This window comes from Apodemus sylvaticus, chromosome X (assembly GCF_947179515.1).
Source record: "Apodemus sylvaticus chromosome X, mApoSyl1.1, whole genome shotgun sequence".
Lineage (NCBI taxonomy): Eukaryota > Metazoa > Chordata > Mammalia > Rodentia > Muridae > Apodemus > Apodemus sylvaticus.
Genome location: NC_067495.1, coordinates 59,470,627 through 59,488,372, shown reverse-complemented (window position 1 = coordinate 59,488,372; position 17,746 = coordinate 59,470,627). Strand labels below are relative to the sequence as shown.

At 39.7% G+C, this 17,746-nt stretch overlaps 1 protein-coding gene across 1 annotated transcript in view; it reads left to right on the top strand.

The window, feature by feature from the left end:
• Positions 1 to 17,746, top strand: part of Ophn1 (oligophrenin 1) — a 353,532-nt gene that overhangs the window by 206,641 nt on the left and 129,145 nt on the right. Inside the window, exons 12-15 of the mRNA XM_052171168.1 lie at positions 1,359 to 1,437; positions 4,175 to 4,208; positions 4,712 to 4,774; positions 6,122 to 6,196. Coding sequence (XP_052027128.1) covers positions 1,359 to 1,437; positions 4,175 to 4,208; positions 4,712 to 4,774; positions 6,122 to 6,196 — 251 coding nt within the window. The remainder of the gene's footprint in view (positions 1 to 1,358; positions 1,438 to 4,174; positions 4,209 to 4,711; positions 4,775 to 6,121; positions 6,197 to 17,746) is intronic.

Genomic DNA, 17,746 nt, shown 5'->3' with positions numbered 1-17,746 from the left:
CTGAACTGGTCATTAGTTCTTTTTCTAGTCTGTAATCTTTAATATTCTTTGGACTTGACTATCTGTAGCACTGAAGAATCTCCATTTGCTTCCCTAAGAGTCAGCCATTTCCTCTTCCCAGCTTCTGAGATCAGAAGTGAGCTGACATGCGGGGCATCTGAGTTTGATGGCTCCAGTCATCGAAATGCCTAGTTACTTTCTTGGCTGTTTTTCATTTGCTTGCTCTCCCTCCTTTTGGCTTAGTGACTTGGCTGACATCTGTCTTTATAGAGGGGCACTGGGCGTTCTAGTCCCGTAAGGCAAATTCCAAAGGATGAGTTTCTTAGAGAAAGGTAAATGGGAAAGCGTTTAGTTTTTAGTGCCAAATGCTGACTTTTGGTTAATTTTATCTTAAAGAGCATTTAGCTTTCCAGGTAAGGGGTATGACAGGAATTCTGTGATGTTAGCACTGGGAAGTAATGTGTGTATTCCAATATACTTAGAGATGAGGAAGTGACAATGCAGAGACAAAGTGATGAACCCAGCATCTTTGAATGTTCTTGTTATTGGTCTTACATCCTGCAACTCGGAGTGATGCTTCTGATGCTTCATGGTGTAGAAAGGTGCGAGGCAAGCTTCTCATGATGCTATTGCTGGCTGGAGACTGCACCAAGACTTCATGCCCACAGGAATATGCTCAACGCCAAGTGTCCTGTTTGGTTCTGAAGGTTTAGATATATTAGAATAGGCACATCAATCTTTAGTGTCTTCATCCAGTTCATAGTTTTAATTCCTGAGAATGCATTATACATAAGCAACAGAAATTTATTTCTTAGGGTTCTTAGGTTGGGAGTCCAAGATCAGTGTGCTAGCAGGTTTGGAGTCTGAGAATCTTTGGTTCCAAGATAGTGTTTTTAGTGTTTTGCCTCTTCATTCTCCAGAAAAAAAAAACAAAAAACAAAAACTCATTCTCACATGGAAGACGGGAGAGAAGGGCATGGACTCTGCACTTCAAACCTTTTTATAAAGGTGCTGTGCCACTTCCTGAAGACTCAACTTATTTTTCTCACATCAGCAATTACATTTCAATATAAGGACATTTTGGAGGGTGTGTGAGGGTGCTTGTTTATATTTTCAGACCATAGCAGAATGCCGAAAAGTAAATAGAATCAAACAAAGTTTGGAACAATGGCCATAGACAAGTGACCATATAGTATAGTAGTTAAGAATCTTGTTTTTGAAGTATATTGCATGCATGTGTGAAAGTGTTCCAATATAAATCATCATTTTGTACAATGAATATCCATTAATTGAAATGCACAAGGTACCATTCTCTCAGGTGAATGGTCTGACTTCAACTTGTTATTTTTCCACCCCAGAGCAGGAACCATCACTCTGCAGGCGCCTTCAGAAGCCAATAGAAGGCTATGGATGGAAGCCATGGATGGGAAAGAACCTGTAAGTTATTTCAGATACTGGAGGAGGGTTTAGCATAGGTCAGTGTCGAAATGCCCTCTAGTGGTGGAAATGGGGAAATGGTCATAGGTACATCAGCAGATTTTGAATCTTAGAGCTAGAAGGAGTTGTCAGTTTCTCAACTCTTGTTTAACCCAACCTGAGTTCCAGACATGAAGGACTTCTGTAGGAATTTTGTAGGATATCCTCCGGAGAAGCTGCTGAAGCTACCTGCTGCAATATTAGACTCCGTAGCTATTCCTACAAGTTTTTTTTTTTAAGAATGAAAATGAATCCTTTTTCATAGTATAAAATTGATTTGTCTATAGAAGAAAGGTGGGAAAATCAGTGTCATAGATACAAGTTAGCTTCCATTTAGCTAGCTTTCTTTTAACAATGATTTTCCTAACTTTCTTCCCCACAAACTCAGCTTGTTCCTTTTCATGGCAGTGGAGATAAGAGCCGTTCTCCTTCACCGTTTAGGCAGATAGAGAGGGAAAAAATCCTTTAAAAGAGTCAGAATTAGTGTTACATTTAAAACAAAGCAGAAATCATTGGAAAGCATTCACTTTTCAGCATATTTTGGTGGCATTCGATATAACATGAGCTTTGTTTCGCTGTTACATGGCGATGCCTTAAGCAAGTTAGTTTGAGGTCTGCCATTCAGTTTTCTTCTCATTGAAATGTTTTTTTTTTTCCTGAGACAGGGTTTCCCTGTGTAGCCCTGGCTGTCCTGGAACTCACTCTGTAGACCAGGCTGGCCTCGAACTCAGAAATCTGCCTGCCTCTGCCTCCCAGAGTGCTGGGATTAAAGGCGTGTGCCACCACTGCCCAGCTTGAAATGGTTTTTAATCATTTCGGTTCTACGTACCTTTCAGAATTACTTTGAACATCCAGGTGAAAGCCACCCTACACATCCCACAGTGCTGTATTAGTTTTGGGTCCTCTTCTCTGGTTTGACAGACTACTACTGTCTTTGAATACAGTATTACCTCCTGGATCTCTTCATGTGCAAACCTAGCTTGTGGGGAAACATTTTTTTCTCTGTTCTCTGCAGAGTAGAGATACATTACTTAGTGGGTAAAGGTGCTTGCTGTCAATCTTTGGACCTCATGAGTGCAATTACCTAGAACCTACATGGTGGAAGGAGGGAACTGACTTCCACAAGTTGTCCTTTGACATGTGTTGTGGCATACATGCCCCTCCCCTAACACGAATCAAAATATAAGTGAAAGAAATTCAGAGTGTAGAAGCCAGCTCGGAGATTGCTGCTAGAAGTGGAGTGAGGTGTACTTCCTGGAAATGTGAAGCTTTGCCCTTGGCATACCTGTGGTGTTTCTCTTACAGGATGCTAGCAGCAAGGCAGTTTTCTATGCCCATCCCTCTCCTCCACTTGGTCTCCATTTAGCTTCCTGACTATCAGAAGATATTAGAGGAGAATTGTGGCGAACGATGCTGAAATATAGATCCTTTGAGCAGTCAGCCTTCCCAGCTTTTACTGTGGCTGACTCCACGGAGCCCTTGTTTATAAAAGTCACAGCAAATGCTGCTCAATGAAGAAGCTCCTCTCCCTGAAGTAATTATGAGGACCCTACATATGCAGCACTTTTTCTTTTGAAAAAAGGAGAGACTGAGTTTTCTTTTTCCAGCCTCACCTAGTGTTATATTTTATTAAACACCCAAACCACTGATCATATGAGCCATGTGTGCACCTTTATGTCAAGTGTATCAATTAACCATCTTACTATTCATTTGCAGTGTTTTGTGCTTTGTTGCCTCTTCTTTTTCCAATGTCTTAAGTTGCCTCATTAAGTTATTCAAAATTTATTTTTTTAATGTAGGTGATCAGATCTATAAACTTCCACTTTAGGACTGTCTAACAGTGTCCCCTGTTTTCATGTATTGCACTTTGATTTTTATTAAATTTTAGGAAACCTTTGATTTTCTATTGATTTCTTCATTGATGGTTTTATTACTAAATAGTTGTTTAATCTCCATAAACGTCCATATTTTCTGTTATTTATCTTGCTTTTGATTCCTAGATTTTGGCATTTATTTCTGAGTAACCATTTCTTTGAATTTTAGTGTGCGATCCATTTCAAAGCAAATTCGATGGGTTAAGTGTGCATATGCATAGTCCGTAGCATTTGGATGGAGTGTTCTGTGAATTTTTGTTGGGCCTATTTATCTATGATGCCATTTAGTTTCAATGTTTCTGTGTTACTTTTTGTTTTCTGTATTGGATTTTTTCACTATTACTGTGTTTGGGTTAATCTGTGAGTTTTTTAACCTCACAGATTTTTTTTAATGAAATTTTGTTTTTTTGTTTTTTTGTATTTGTTTTATGAAATAGGATCTGCCAGTGTTCTGTATGTAAAGTGTGCATATGTGCATATTTAAAATGGTATCAATTAACCATTTTACTATTAACGCCCATTATCTGGGTGTCCTTAAGAAGACCTCTTCCTTTTTAAAATTGTATTCTTGTTTCACCACAAAAATCCTGCCCTAAATAATGTCTGTGCGAGCTGTATGGACATCCAGTACAACTTTCAGGGATTATGTTTTCTAGGGATGTGGGTAAAGAGGACTGTTGTTTTCCCTCCTTTTTGTCATTGTTCCAGGTTTAGCATCTCTAATGATTTTGATAGCCTATCTAGGGAATGAAACTGAATCCTATTTGTCCTGTTAGCTGTAGTGAGTTACAATAACCTAGGCCTTTTCGGTTTCTCTTTTGTAGATCTACCACAGTCCTATAACAAAACAGCAAGAAAGTAAGTAATTCCAATTTTTACTGTACGAACGTCATAAGTTCAAAGCTGTCCCATTGGCAGTAAATGCTGGTATTGATGCCATATATCATTCAAGCAACAATGAAACCTAGCCCTGATGTGAAATTACATATTGATTGAACTAGTTAAGTTACTCCATTGGAACTGATGGTGTGAATGCTACTCTTGATCCAGAGAAATTCATTATTTCCTTCTTGTTCTAGAAAGAACCAAAATTCTGTAGATTTCCACAGTAGCATTTCCTATTCGGCATTGTTCATGTTTAGGGTAGATGTGATCTAAAGGACTAAGCAGAAGCACTTTGTGTTATAACAGTGTAAACCTACCCTGAGTATGGCATGACACCATGACACTCAGTCGGTGAGTGGAGATATACACCTGTCTCCTGGTTTTCTCACCTAAGTTTCTTCCTGTGCCTCTTGAATCTTGAGTAGAAACTGCATATTATACAATGAACTAACTCTACTCTCCTTTACTCCAAACAGTGGAGCTGAATGAAGTGGGGTTCAAGTTTGTTAGGAAGTGCATCAATTTTATTGAGACCAAAGGTAAGATAGAAACCATTACCTTGAAAGTGTTGAAATTGCACCCCCACACCTCTGCTTTTATCCTAAGGAACCTACTCTAAAGTAAGACTGGCATTATCTGATGCCCAACACCCATCTTAAACTTGTTATAAAGCTTGTGCTTACCACTCTAGGGTTTGGGCTCCGGAGAATGGAACAGAAGAATGAGGCAGACTAAAGTCTCCTGCAATAGCCAATTTTATTCAGAGTCCCAGACAATTTGTATTCCAAGGGTTAAGAAGAGTCACACGAGGAAACTGTGCAATCACAAGAACAAACCACACGTGGAAAATCACATATTTTCATAGAGGTGTATAAATGAATAGCAGTAAACCCAGTCCTATTCTCTACAGCTGGAAGGGGCACAAAGGCACCTTCCGAGAACAATTCCATATTGTTGAAGAAACAGAGGTCATAGGACTATTGTTTTCTTGGAGTTTTCTTACAAGCCTTCAAATTTTTCCCTTGCACAAGTCCATTCGTGGACTGTGCTCTGATAGCTTGTACACTGGACACAATTTTTAAGATTTCATCTGATTCTAAACTGGCTTCCATCATAAGGCTTCCATCCAACCATTGATGCATAATTTGTGGTATTAGCTTTTAGAGAGCGAGGCCTTGCAAGGATTTAGAATGCATTCTGAATTAGTACCTACTGCTCCTCAAGTAGTTTAGTGATGGTCCCATCTCAAACGGCCAAGAGCTCATCTTCTACCACATATCATTTTAACATCAATTTAAAAATTGATGGTTTCAAATCTACTCAGGGACATGGAGAATTAGTACACTTCTCCACTGACCATCAAATGACCTTGTGTCCTTCTGAGGCTATTTAGAATGCAGGTGGCTGTGGTGTATGAATAATTGTGTTTTCTTTAAAGCGTTGCATCAGCCTTTCTCAGTGGGAAAGTGGCCTTTTGCTCCACATTTGCTGTACTCTGAGCGTCTCCTTTATATTATAGCTTGAGAACAACTGGGGGATTGATATCACCTTCATATATTTCAATTCCTAGCTCGCTTTCAACCTGGCAAACTGTCTCCCAGCTACCTGTTGTGACTCATTGAAACACATGCTTATTTTCTATAAAGTGGGTTCACTTCCCTTCAGATTAATGGGGTGGGGATAGGTAGGAATGGAATCATGACAGATTTTGGGATGTGTGATGAGGACTGTAGGATTGTTCCTCTGTAACAGGGGAGGGTTGGAGAACTAGAAGAGAGAAGGGAGCCTCTCTCTGTCTGTGAACTAATGAGGCTTCCTTTTTCTTCCTTGGGGACCTTGAATGCTGGAGCTATGCTAATAACGGTTACCTGATTTTCCTTTCCTAGGGATCAAGACAGAAGGGTTGTACCGCACTGTGGGCAGCAACATCCAGGTTCAGAAGCTGCTCAATGCCTTTTTTGGTAACAGATTTACATTTTTTTTTTTAAAAATTGGGATTAGTTTACATAGAAACAAATGTGACTGAAAGAGAAAGAACACATTTTTCCGGAAGGTTGAAGAACTTTTAAAATTTCAGTTGTGGTCTTGTTCTGTTGCTCAGGCTTGTCCCAAGTGCTTATGCTCAAGCAATCATTCTATCTCAACCTCCCAAGTAGCATCATGCCTGGCCTGTAGATTATTAACAAATAGTTTCAGAGGTGAACTAGACAAATATTTTACATACCTTGAGTCAGAGACCATCTAGTATTGAATAAATGTCTGTCACCTCTCATCCTGTTCATTCCTCAGGCCCAAGAAAGCCAGATCTTCTACTGCCTTTCTGCTCAAACTTCTCTGGCCATGATGATTATTGTGTGCATGTGCACTTCTACCAAGTCCATGCAGCACTCTTCAGTCTGCTTTCCTTGCTTTCCCACTTGAGCACATTCTCCTTCTGGGAACTATCTCCTTACTTGACTCCAATTATACAATACTCTCATCATTTCTTTTAGCTTTTCATTACTCTTCCATCAGTGTGTCTTCCTAGATCCTCCCCCACCCCCATAAAGGTATTTCCCAGAGTTCTATCTTGGGCACTCTATTACTTTTTCCTTTACTGAGTGATATTTATATTGGATATGGGTTACATTTTCCATTTAAACAGTGGTGTGTGTGTGTGGGGGGGGTGGTTGTGTGTCTTTTGTAATTTTTTATTTTTGGATGCTGTTACAATTATGGACTGTCTTATTTTCATGGAGTCAAAGACCATTGCAATAGGGTTGTTGAATTTTTTGTTATTGTTTTTTTATAGGTTATCTATTCAAATATCTTTGGAAGTTTGTTAGGTTAGACATAAAGTATTCTCTACTGGCTTGTTTAGACCTGTTAGTAAGTTTTGATGTCTCGTGTGTCTTCATTCTTGCTAATTAGAACACAAATTTGGTGCTGGGGAGAAGTCTCATTGGTTAAAGTACTTATCCTGCAAGTATGAGGACCCAAATCTGGCTCCCCAGAACTCTTAGAAAACAGATGAGGTAGGGAGCGTCTATAATGCCAGTGTATCTGAGGCAAACAGATAGTGGAGACAGGGGAATTCCTGGAAGCTTGTGGGCCAGCTAACTTGATGTAAGACACAGTGAAGAAAAGACTATCTCAAAACGTTTAGTTTGTGAAGAACAACACCTGAGAGGATGGGTGACCCGACCTCCACACGGGAGCCATGATACTTATAGTCCTACACTCAGGCCAAAGTACACCAAATGTGTAAAACCAAAGCACACATTATGTATATATACTATGCACACACATTCAAAAGACAACATGGATGTCTGCTTGCTCTGTGAACTCCTGGAATTTTTCAGCATGATGCTCCATTATTTGACTTTCTGTTCTTCTTTTGCATGGCCTGTGGAATGTCTTCCTAGAATTATCATTTATATATGGCTTTGTATTTAGTACCTCAAGAGAATCCTTCGGTTTTGGCCACTGTTTTGTCTACATAGCTCATTCTTTGTTACTATGCTGGGCACAGTTTTCTTCTCGTGTTGGGCATGGAACTCAGTGTGTTATGTATTCTTGAAGAATCTTCCACTAAGGCCCATCCTCAGGCCGTGCCTTGGAAATTCTAGTTAGCTAAGCTTTCCAGAAATTTGTTTGTTTTTTGGTCTCTTCAGTTGAGCAAGATTTTAGCTTGGGTTCAAACTCAGTTTGTTATCCAGAAAGTGTTTTCAGATAGCAAGCTGCGGTGATAGGGCTTTCCTCTCTGTGTCTATCCCTATGTCTCTTTTGTCAGACATAGGCCTGCACTAGTAAGTCGTGTGCCAGTTCCCCACTATATCTGGGAGTGAAAAATCCCTCTGTGTGTTAGGTACTAGCACTTATGTGCTGAAATCTCAGAATTTCCATTCCTGCAATCTATGCATATGCTGCCAATTAAACGTGCACTTCTCGGCCTTACTTTGGTCCTGGCACACATGAGAGTGTGTGCAGATTATCACCATTGTGTCTGTATAGCACACTGGGGATAACCAAGGCAGTAAGCTGTAAAACTCAAGGAATCAATACTAGACATTCTACATAATACTAGACATTTTGTATAATTTCTTTATGTAGGTGACCCATAGGTACATACATTTTCCATGACTAACATGAAACTCACGTTTTCTTTTCCTCACTGCAAGCCTTCTCATCTTCCTTTTGTGAGTGATGGTGAGGTATCTGAGAAGGTAATTCTGATATAGTGTCAGAGAACAAATTATGTAGAAAGCCAAAGCCTAGATTAAGTGCATAGTTTTCATGTTTCCTTTAAAAATGAAAAAGGGGAACAGAGGATACAAGTCAAATTGAGGTTGTTGATCGGGACTTTGACATGGAATTTTTCCTGGTTATCCTGGAAGGCTCAGTGCAATACATAGATGCTTTAACGTGGCGGGGGTGGGGGGTGGGGGTGGGGGGAGTTCAGAAAAAAGAGTACGAGAGAGAGAGGGAGAGAGAGAGAGAGAGAGAGAGAGAGAGAGAGAGAGAGAGAGAACGAGAGAACAAGAACATGGGGATTCAGCCTAATGCTTCTGGAAGGAAAAGAACTGAAAAACTGCAAAAACCAAGGAATAAAATTTCCTCTCCAGAAGAGATGTAGCAACTGCTACAATTCCCTGTTAGCTCCATTTACTTATTCTGTTTTTAGGGGACCTTTTCTACTTAATTTGTTGACTTTATTCCCATGGGCTCTCATTATAAGCATTATTTATGTTTTTTTTCACAGCATAATGTTTGTAAAACTGCTCTAGCCTCAAATCAATTTCCTTATGCAATCAGCTTAACTGCCTGAAATTATAGGGACATACAGCAACCATTATACCACCCTTTTATTAGTCTGCTGACCCTAATCATTGCTTCACAAAAATGAAAATGTCATTCTGCTTTATTCTCCATAGAATAGGAAATACATTTCTGGCTGGGCAGAGCCTTGCAGTGAGCTTTTCTTTAGAACAGTGTACAAACATAGATTTGCATGTCATACATTTAAAAGAAATGTCGAGGTAAAAATTCTCAATAATGCATAATGGGGACCATTTTGCCCCCTACTCAGAAAAAAAAAGTCTATGCTGTTTATTTTATAACAGTTGGTTTCCTGGCAACCAGAACTCCACAATATGGTATATTGTTCTTTAATCTGAGTGTAGGATTGACATTGCATCATAGGGCTCTGTCCTGAAAAACTGAATTTGTCCTATGGCTTTCCCCTTCTATTCTAAGGACTTAAATCTGTGAAATTGTCAAGCTTAAATATTGGAATAGGGAAAGAAACATGCTTCTTGAGGGTAAGAGAGATTAAATTACATCCCTTATTGGACGTGTTTGAGATATCTTGGAGTTACCAGGGAATAGACTAATTTAAAACTTTGCTGTAGTAGAGAATGAGCAATTACCAGTGTAGCTATAATGAATTTGTAGCTTAAGTCCCTGTAAGGGGGTGGAAGAAACTGGATTCCAATGCCAGTGAATGAGGTCAGTGGGAGTAACACAGTGGAAAAACTTACCAACATGATATAAAGCAAAAGGGTCAACCTCCCTGCAGCCGTCTCATATCTACCCCACAGCTAGAAACTACTATTCTCAGTCAGCATGCATCTTCCCAGTTCAGTTCATGTAACCAAGAAAATAAATCCCTCCCTCACAGATGTATCCAAAAGTCTGCCTCTTAGTTGATTCTAGATCCAGTCAAATTGAAAACCAATGTTACTGTTCACACTAATAATGCCCTAAAAGTCACAAAGCTTATAATACACTGATGATCCACCACTGTTGTTCTGTATTCAGATCTCTCCCAGATATTTTGAATAATAAATAGTATAGATTGTCACATCCAGCATGGCTTGGAAATCTGACTGGGGTGATATGGAAATGAAGAAATGACAGACAGTGAATAAACAGGATCTACATATGGAAAAGCTGGGGTTGGGTGAGCTATGCTTGCTCTGATGGAGGATAACTATTATGATGCTGCCAACTAAGGGCTCACTGTTTATTATATGCTGCATTCAGAGGGCTGATAGTGTAGAGCACAAGGAGGAGGAGTTAGCTATTGCTGGTGGGAGATCTCTGTAGGGGATCAGTCTCAGGTTGTAGTTGACTAAGAATAGGAAGCTGACATTGCTAGTTTTTTGCACACACCATCAACACTCTCTATATGAACAAGAGGGGGTGTTGCTTTGCTGATTCCCTGAGGTCCACCTGGTGAGGGTTTTGCCATTCCAATGATTCCGAAGGTTGGGGGTCCTTGACATGTTCATGTCAACAATAGATTTACTCAGAGTTTCACTGTTCCTCATGGTCTAATTGTTAGATAATTTTTAATGACGTTCCATGTAATTTTCAAGTTAAAACAAAGCAAAAAATTAGAGAATAACAAATCTTACTTTAATTAATTAATTAATTAATTAATTAATTAAATTTACAGCCCAACTGCAGTTTCCCTTCCCTCCTCTCCTTCCAGTCTTTTCTCCTCACCTCCACAGCCATCCACTCCTCATCTGTTTCTATTCAGAAATGTGAAGGCTTCCCATGGATATAAACCAGTCCTGGTATATCAACAAAATAAATTTATTCATTAAAACTTTTCAGTGAGTCCCACTGAATCTGAGTACAGTTCTCAGTTGGTTTCATGGGTTAATTAGTCAATGTGTTCATTCAGAATGTTGCACTCTGTAGGAAGTTTTTTTTTTTTTGAAATATTTTTATTTACATTTCAAATGATTTCCCCTTTTCTGGTCCCCCACTCCCCGAAAGTCACATAAGCCCCCTTCCCTCCTCCTCCCACCCACCCTTTCCCACTTCCCTGTTCTGGTTTTGCCCTATACTGCTACACTGAGTCTTTCCAGAACCAGGGGCCACTCCTCCGTTCTTCTTGTACTTCATTTGATGTGTGGATTATGTTTTGGGTATTCCAGTTTTCCAGGCTAATATCCACTTATTAGTGAGTGCATACCATGATAGAAAAACTATGGAATATTATAAAGAGAACAAATTCAGATTGGAAAGAAGCATGAAGCTCACAAGTGATAGACATATCCACAGAATTTCCTTTTAAAGATTTTTTATTTTCTAAACAGTGTGGCTGCATAGTACAGACTGGCCTTGAACCCACTATATAGCCCAAAGTGACTCTAGACACACTACTTAGCTCAAGATAATCTCAAACCTGCATCTTCTTGCTTCAGCCTATTGAATACTGGGATTACAGAGAAGTGAAAACACATTTGATGAGCGTTAAGAATTAGAATAAATTAATCTATGTTTTAACCATGTATAAAATATTGGTAGATCTGAAATCTCTTGTTTATGATGTTACAAATCAGATTTAAGTCAGTCTAAATGTTAGAGAAGTTGTCTAACACTGAGCTATGGTTACTGAGCACGTTGATTATTGTACCTATCATATTATATTGAAATTAGTTTTGTGTGTGCGTCTCTTCTAGCCGAAGTTTATTTCCTTTCTAAAACAAGAACCATCTGTTATGTGGCTATGCTTGACACTTGTGTACAAATTATCTGCCACATATCATCACAACCTGTAGTTGCTGGGAATCCCTGCAACCAGTGTTACTATTACTCAGATATAAAATGACATGCAATTAAGACATGGAAATAGATTATAAATGACAAACCACTGGTATTAATATATAAGAAGCAAAAACTCTGAATGATACCTAAATCTCAGTCAGAAAGGATTCTTCATTTAATCCACAGGATTAGAACCAAGATGCTCCATCCTCTGCTGGAGAACATGTCTTAGGGTTTTACTGCTGTGAACAGACACTATGACCAAGGCAACTTATAAAGAACAACATTTAATTGGGGCTGGCTTACAGGCTTGCAGGTCCATTATCATTAAGGAGGGAGCTTGACTGCATCCAGGCAGGTATGGTTCAGGAGGAGCTGAGAGTTCTAAATCTTTATCTGAATGCTTCTAGGGGAACATTGTCCTCAGGCAGCTAGGAGAAGGTTCTCAAAGCCCACCCTCACAGACACTCTCCAACAAGGCCACACCTCCTAATAGTGCCTCTCCCTTGGCCAAGCATGTTCAAATCACACTCCCTGGCCTACATAGTCTTGTTCAAACACATGAGTCTATGGGGTCCATGCCTAGCCACAGCATAATAAAAAATACATTTAGTCTAACTTCCAAAGTCCCTATAGTCTATAGCAATCTTAATAATGTTAAAAGTCCAAAATTCAAAGTCTCTTCTGATAGATTCATCCAAACACTTAACTGTAACCCCCAAAGCAAGACAGGGAACCAACTGGGCAAACTCCAAACTCTGCGTGTCCATGTCTGATGTCAAAGAGGTCTTCAGTTCACTGACTCCCTTTTTCATCTTTGTTGACTGCAACATACTTCTTTCTCCTAGGCTGGTTCCACTCCCTGTTAGCAGCTTTCCTCAGCAGATACCCTATGGCTCTGGCATCTCAAACATCTTGAGGTATCCAAGGCAACTTCAGCTTATAGCTTTTTGTTCCAATGTCTGGGATCCACACATGATCTTCTGTCCTCCTCAAAGAACTTGGGTCACATCCCCAGTTCTGCCATCTGTAGCACTCTAAGCTCAGATTGATTAACGCCACTATTGCTGCTGTTCTTGGTGATCATCTCAAGGTACTGGCATCTCCAGTACATTGGGGTCTTCCTCTGCAACTAGGCTTTACCAATAGGCTCTCATAGGCTCTCTTCATGGTGCTAAGCCTCAACTCCTTTGCATGACCCTTTCAGTCTTGGCCCATCAACTGCAACTGAGGCTGCACCTTCATCAATGGCCTTCCCTGGCCTCTCATAGTGCCCCACCTCCGCTGCTCTCCATGACCTGTTCATGCCTTCAATACCAGTACCACCTGGGTGACTCTTACACATCACCAAGTATAGCTGTAGCATGAGCTACCACTTTATCTCTAGAACACAGCTTCTTTGTGCTCTTAGAAAATACTTCCCCAGAAGATATCACCTCAGTGATGCTGGTCTCTTCTTCATCACCACTTATTTCTTAGCTCTAGCTAACCAGCATCAATTGTCCCAGTAGTCCCTGCTATTTTTGACTCTGTAGCCAAAGCCACACGGCTGAAGCTGCAGAGTTCTGCTGCTTGCTTGGACTGGAACATTTGCCCCCCCCCCCTTATTCTATGACCAGCTTTCTGTTTTCTAACTCCCCCCACTGCCTAAGCTTAGCTTTCATGGAACGTGCTCTGTAGATTGATCTTGAACTTAGATCTGCATGGCCCTGTCTCCAGAATGCTGGGATTAAAGGCATGTACCACCATACCTGGACTTAATATTTTCTCTAATTGTAACTTGCTCTAAATCTGGCTGTCTTTGAACCCAGAGATCTGCTTGCCTCTCTCTCCTGAGATTAAAGATGTGTACCACCATGTTTGGACCTAAGTTTAGCTGTGTGGGATCTTGTCCTGAGATTATTATTCCCTTAATCTGCTAGACTAAACCAGAGAACAAAGTCTCCCCTGGGTTGTTTATTTTTTGAGACTTCCTTCTAAATTAATATTACTATCTTTAAATTAGCCTCAGATAAACTCCTCAGACAAGGGCAAAAAGCAGCCACATTCTTCACAAAATACCACAAAACAGTCTTTAGGCCACATACTAACATTTTTCTCCATTGAAACCTCTTGGCCCAGCAGGCCTACACAGTTCACATCACCCTCAGCACCATGGTCTTCCATATTCCTACTAGGATGGCTCATTAAGCCCCACTTAAAACATTCCACAGCTTCCCAAACCCAAAGTCCCAAAGTCTACATTCTTCCAAACAAAAACATGGTCAATCCTATAGCAGCAATACCCCTGTCCCTGGTACCAGCTTCTATTTTAGTTAGGGTTTTACTTCTGTGAACAGATGCCATGACCAAGGTAAGTCTTATAAAGGACAACATTTAATTGGGGCTGGCTTACAGGTTAAGAGGTTGAGTTCATTACAGGTTAAGAGGTTGAGTTCATTATCATCAAGGAAGGGAGCATGGCTGAATCCAGGAAGGCATGGTACAGGAAGGACAGAGTTCTACATATTCATCCAAATGCTACTAGAAGACTCTTCTCAGATAGCTAGGAAGAGGGTCTTAAAGCCCAATCCTACAGTGACACACTTCTTCCAACAAGGCCATACCTTTGAATAGTGCCAATCCCTGGGCTGAACATATACAAACCATCACAGTATCTCTTATTTGTTCCCCTCAATCCTGTCTTTCTTCCAGTGATATTGTTCATTTGTTTGCTGGATGCATGTGGCTTTCCTTGAGCATTCTTTTCTGCTTAGTTTAGGTTTCACTCTTTTTCCAACCGTCATTCAGAGTTATGGTTTTTTTCTTATTATTTCATGCTATAGTATCCCTTTAGTGGAGCAATTGCCACCTTAGATTAAGAAAAGCTATGCCATTCATCTATGAAGTTAGACAGTTTTGTTATTCCTCTATATCTGACTACTTGGGTATTCTGCTAATTACTAAAGTTCCCTTTTGATATTGTCAGGGAAGGAAAATATTTTTTATCCATATCTCCATACTGTTCATAGGTTCTTATTTGGAATAAACCTCTATAACTATAAAAACAAAACAAACAGAAGTTAATGGCCATGCATATTTCATATATACATAGTGACATCCAGGAAATGAGTAGTTGTGAAAAAGGGCTTTTTTGAGTTATAGCCTATGCATCATCTTCAATACTTCACAGAAAAATAACAAGGCAGAAAGAAAGGACTTTGAGATTAAAGACAAAAGTTGGTGACAAGGCAACTACCTAACCAAGGCCTGTTGGTAGAACTCGTTCATTCCTCTGGCCCTGTGTTCTGGCTGACAAGGTCTAAACTGGCCAGGCAGTGGCTACCCTCTGTGTTCTTTGTTAGAGTGGATGTGGGATTCCTTTTACCTGTAAATCTATGTCCTGCTTTTATAAATGAGGTGATGGTGCAGGACCTTGCTGCAGCATCTGCTGCTGTTTATTTGTCTTTGTTTTCTTGTTCCTTTTTTTTTCCTGTGATGCTGGGGTTTGAACCCATGGTCTCACACTTGTTAGATAAGTGCTCAGTCACTGATGTTTTTTTTCCCCCAGTCTCCTTGCTTGTCATAATTGCTTTCAGTTGCACAGTGCTTCCCATTTGGGATGACATTCTATTCTTTAGTAGCACAGTAGCTTCTGAAGTGAAAGCTTACATTTCACATGTATGTGGTGTGTTCATATAAGTGTGTGTGTGTGTGTGTGTGTGTGTGTGTGTGTGCTCGTGTGCTTGCCTGTGTAAGTGCTTGTAGAGGCCAGAGACTGACCTTAGAATCTTCCGCTCTACCTTATTCACTTAAGATTTAGTTATTTTATTTATATGTGTGCCTGAGTCTATGTATGGATACTACACACGTCGGTACCTGTGGAGTCCAAATGAGGTTGTCTGATCTCCTGGATTTGGAGTTACAGTTTTGAGCTTCCTTGTATGGGTGCTGAGAATTGAACCCAGGTCCTCTGCAAGAATGACAAGTGTTCTTAACCATTTGAGTTGTCTCTCCTTTCCCATTATTATTGAGATAGGCTCTCACAGGGGACTTGGAGGTCACTATATTAGCTAAATTGACTGGCTATAGATTCCAAGGATGTGCTTCTACCTCCTGCAATGTCCATGGCTGAGTTTTCAGATACATGCTTCCATGCCCACCTTTTTACATCAATGTTGGAGATCCAAACTCAGGTTCTCATGTTTGCATAGCAAGGACATTATTCACTGAATTATCTCCATAGTTACCCTTACAACCTCATTTAAAACAACACAGTTAAGCATTTATTTTTCACTAATAATTCTGTACTTTTCTATTATTGTGAATGTCCTAGTGTAATATAAATATTTTGGGGTTTATCTGTACTGTTTCACCATGCAAAGAGTGTTTCTCTTGTCTCTCAAGGAAAGGGACCATCTCTTAATCTTGATTGCAGACCACATACACACTCAAATTTTTGGTGTGCAGGATTTTAATGTAATGGAATATGCCTGTCTGTGGGCAATTATACCTTCCACTACTCTCTGAAATACTTAGAAAATTCTCAATTTGAGTAAGAAACTATTGCCATTAAATTACTTGAATGATATTTAGAAGTTCTTTATAAACAGAAGATGAAGCAAAAATTTTAAGGCAAGGTTTCTGTTTTTAGCATTAACTCCAGTCCTACCAAGGATGCCTGTGGACTAGCCCATTACATTATATAGTTTTCTTTAAAAATGCCATATACATGCTGGTTTCTCTGGCCTATCTTGTGCACACTAACTGCTTATACCATTTAGATTTTGAAGAAGTCAAATTCTGGTTCTCTTTTTTGTTCTATGTGGCCATGCCTATGCATTCTCTCTCTGGCTTTTCCTTCTTCCCTTATTTCTCCCCACACCCCCTTTTATTCTTCCCCTATTCACAGCTTTCTTTCCTCCCCCCACAGATACCTCTTTTCCCTTGTAGTCTCTTGACTCAGGTCACTTCGTGATCTTCCAGTTCTTAGGCTAGGTCCAGCTCAGTGTGTATTTGTTCTTATATGTGTGGTGGTGCTCCTCAGTGTAGGAATGTGCCACCCTACAGAAGGAAACAAATATAAACCTTCCAAGTTAGTCCTAAGATTTTATCAAACAGTAATTGCTAGTGCAGTCCTGTCTGTTCTTCATTCTAATGCCCATGGTGCACCTATTAACCTTATGAATACACACCTGCTGTCCGCCAGATCCTCCCCGGTTACACAGTTTGACAGTTGAATTACTTTCTGCCTGGATTAATTACGTGCTTTAAAGGCTCCAGCCATCAGGCTTCGGATTTGGATTCTAAACAGGGGATTTTGTGAACTCCATAGGTTTGTTTTCAGAATTGAGATTCTGAAAGTGGAGTTGTATTCCTAAAACAAATGGTGGAGGACCATTGCCAGATTTTGCGAGTCAAAATACAAGTCTCTCATTTCAATTAAAATTCTAATTAAACAGATTTATATATGCATGCCAAAAGTTACTGTTTTTATGAAATTCAACTTAACTGGTCAGTCTAAATTTTATCTGGCTATCAATTTGGTGCCAGGATCTATAGGACTGGACATAGTCCTCCTGGACAAAGAAAGATTTTTCCATGTGAAATGTAATGTGAAGACCCAGAGGTCTTTTATGAATTAGATTTGCAACCTGATAACTTGATGATCCCTAAGCCTACTAAAATAGACTGCTAATCAAATGAATCCAGGTTTGTTATTTAGAGCACAGAGTAAAGCCATGACTACACTGTCCTCTAAGAAAGGGGAATCAAAGCTTGTGGTGTAAATTTATGCTTTTGGAATCTGGTTTCAGCAGGTCTTTGTTGGGATCTGAATGGTTAAAACTGGATAAAGTTAATGATCTGATTTTTATATTAACATTATATCACAGCTTGTGACTTATGTCTTTAAGGAAACTTTGAAAAGTAAATAGGCATTTGACTTTCTCATTTTCAAGCTGTTCTAAGAAGTCACTGTTTATCCAGAT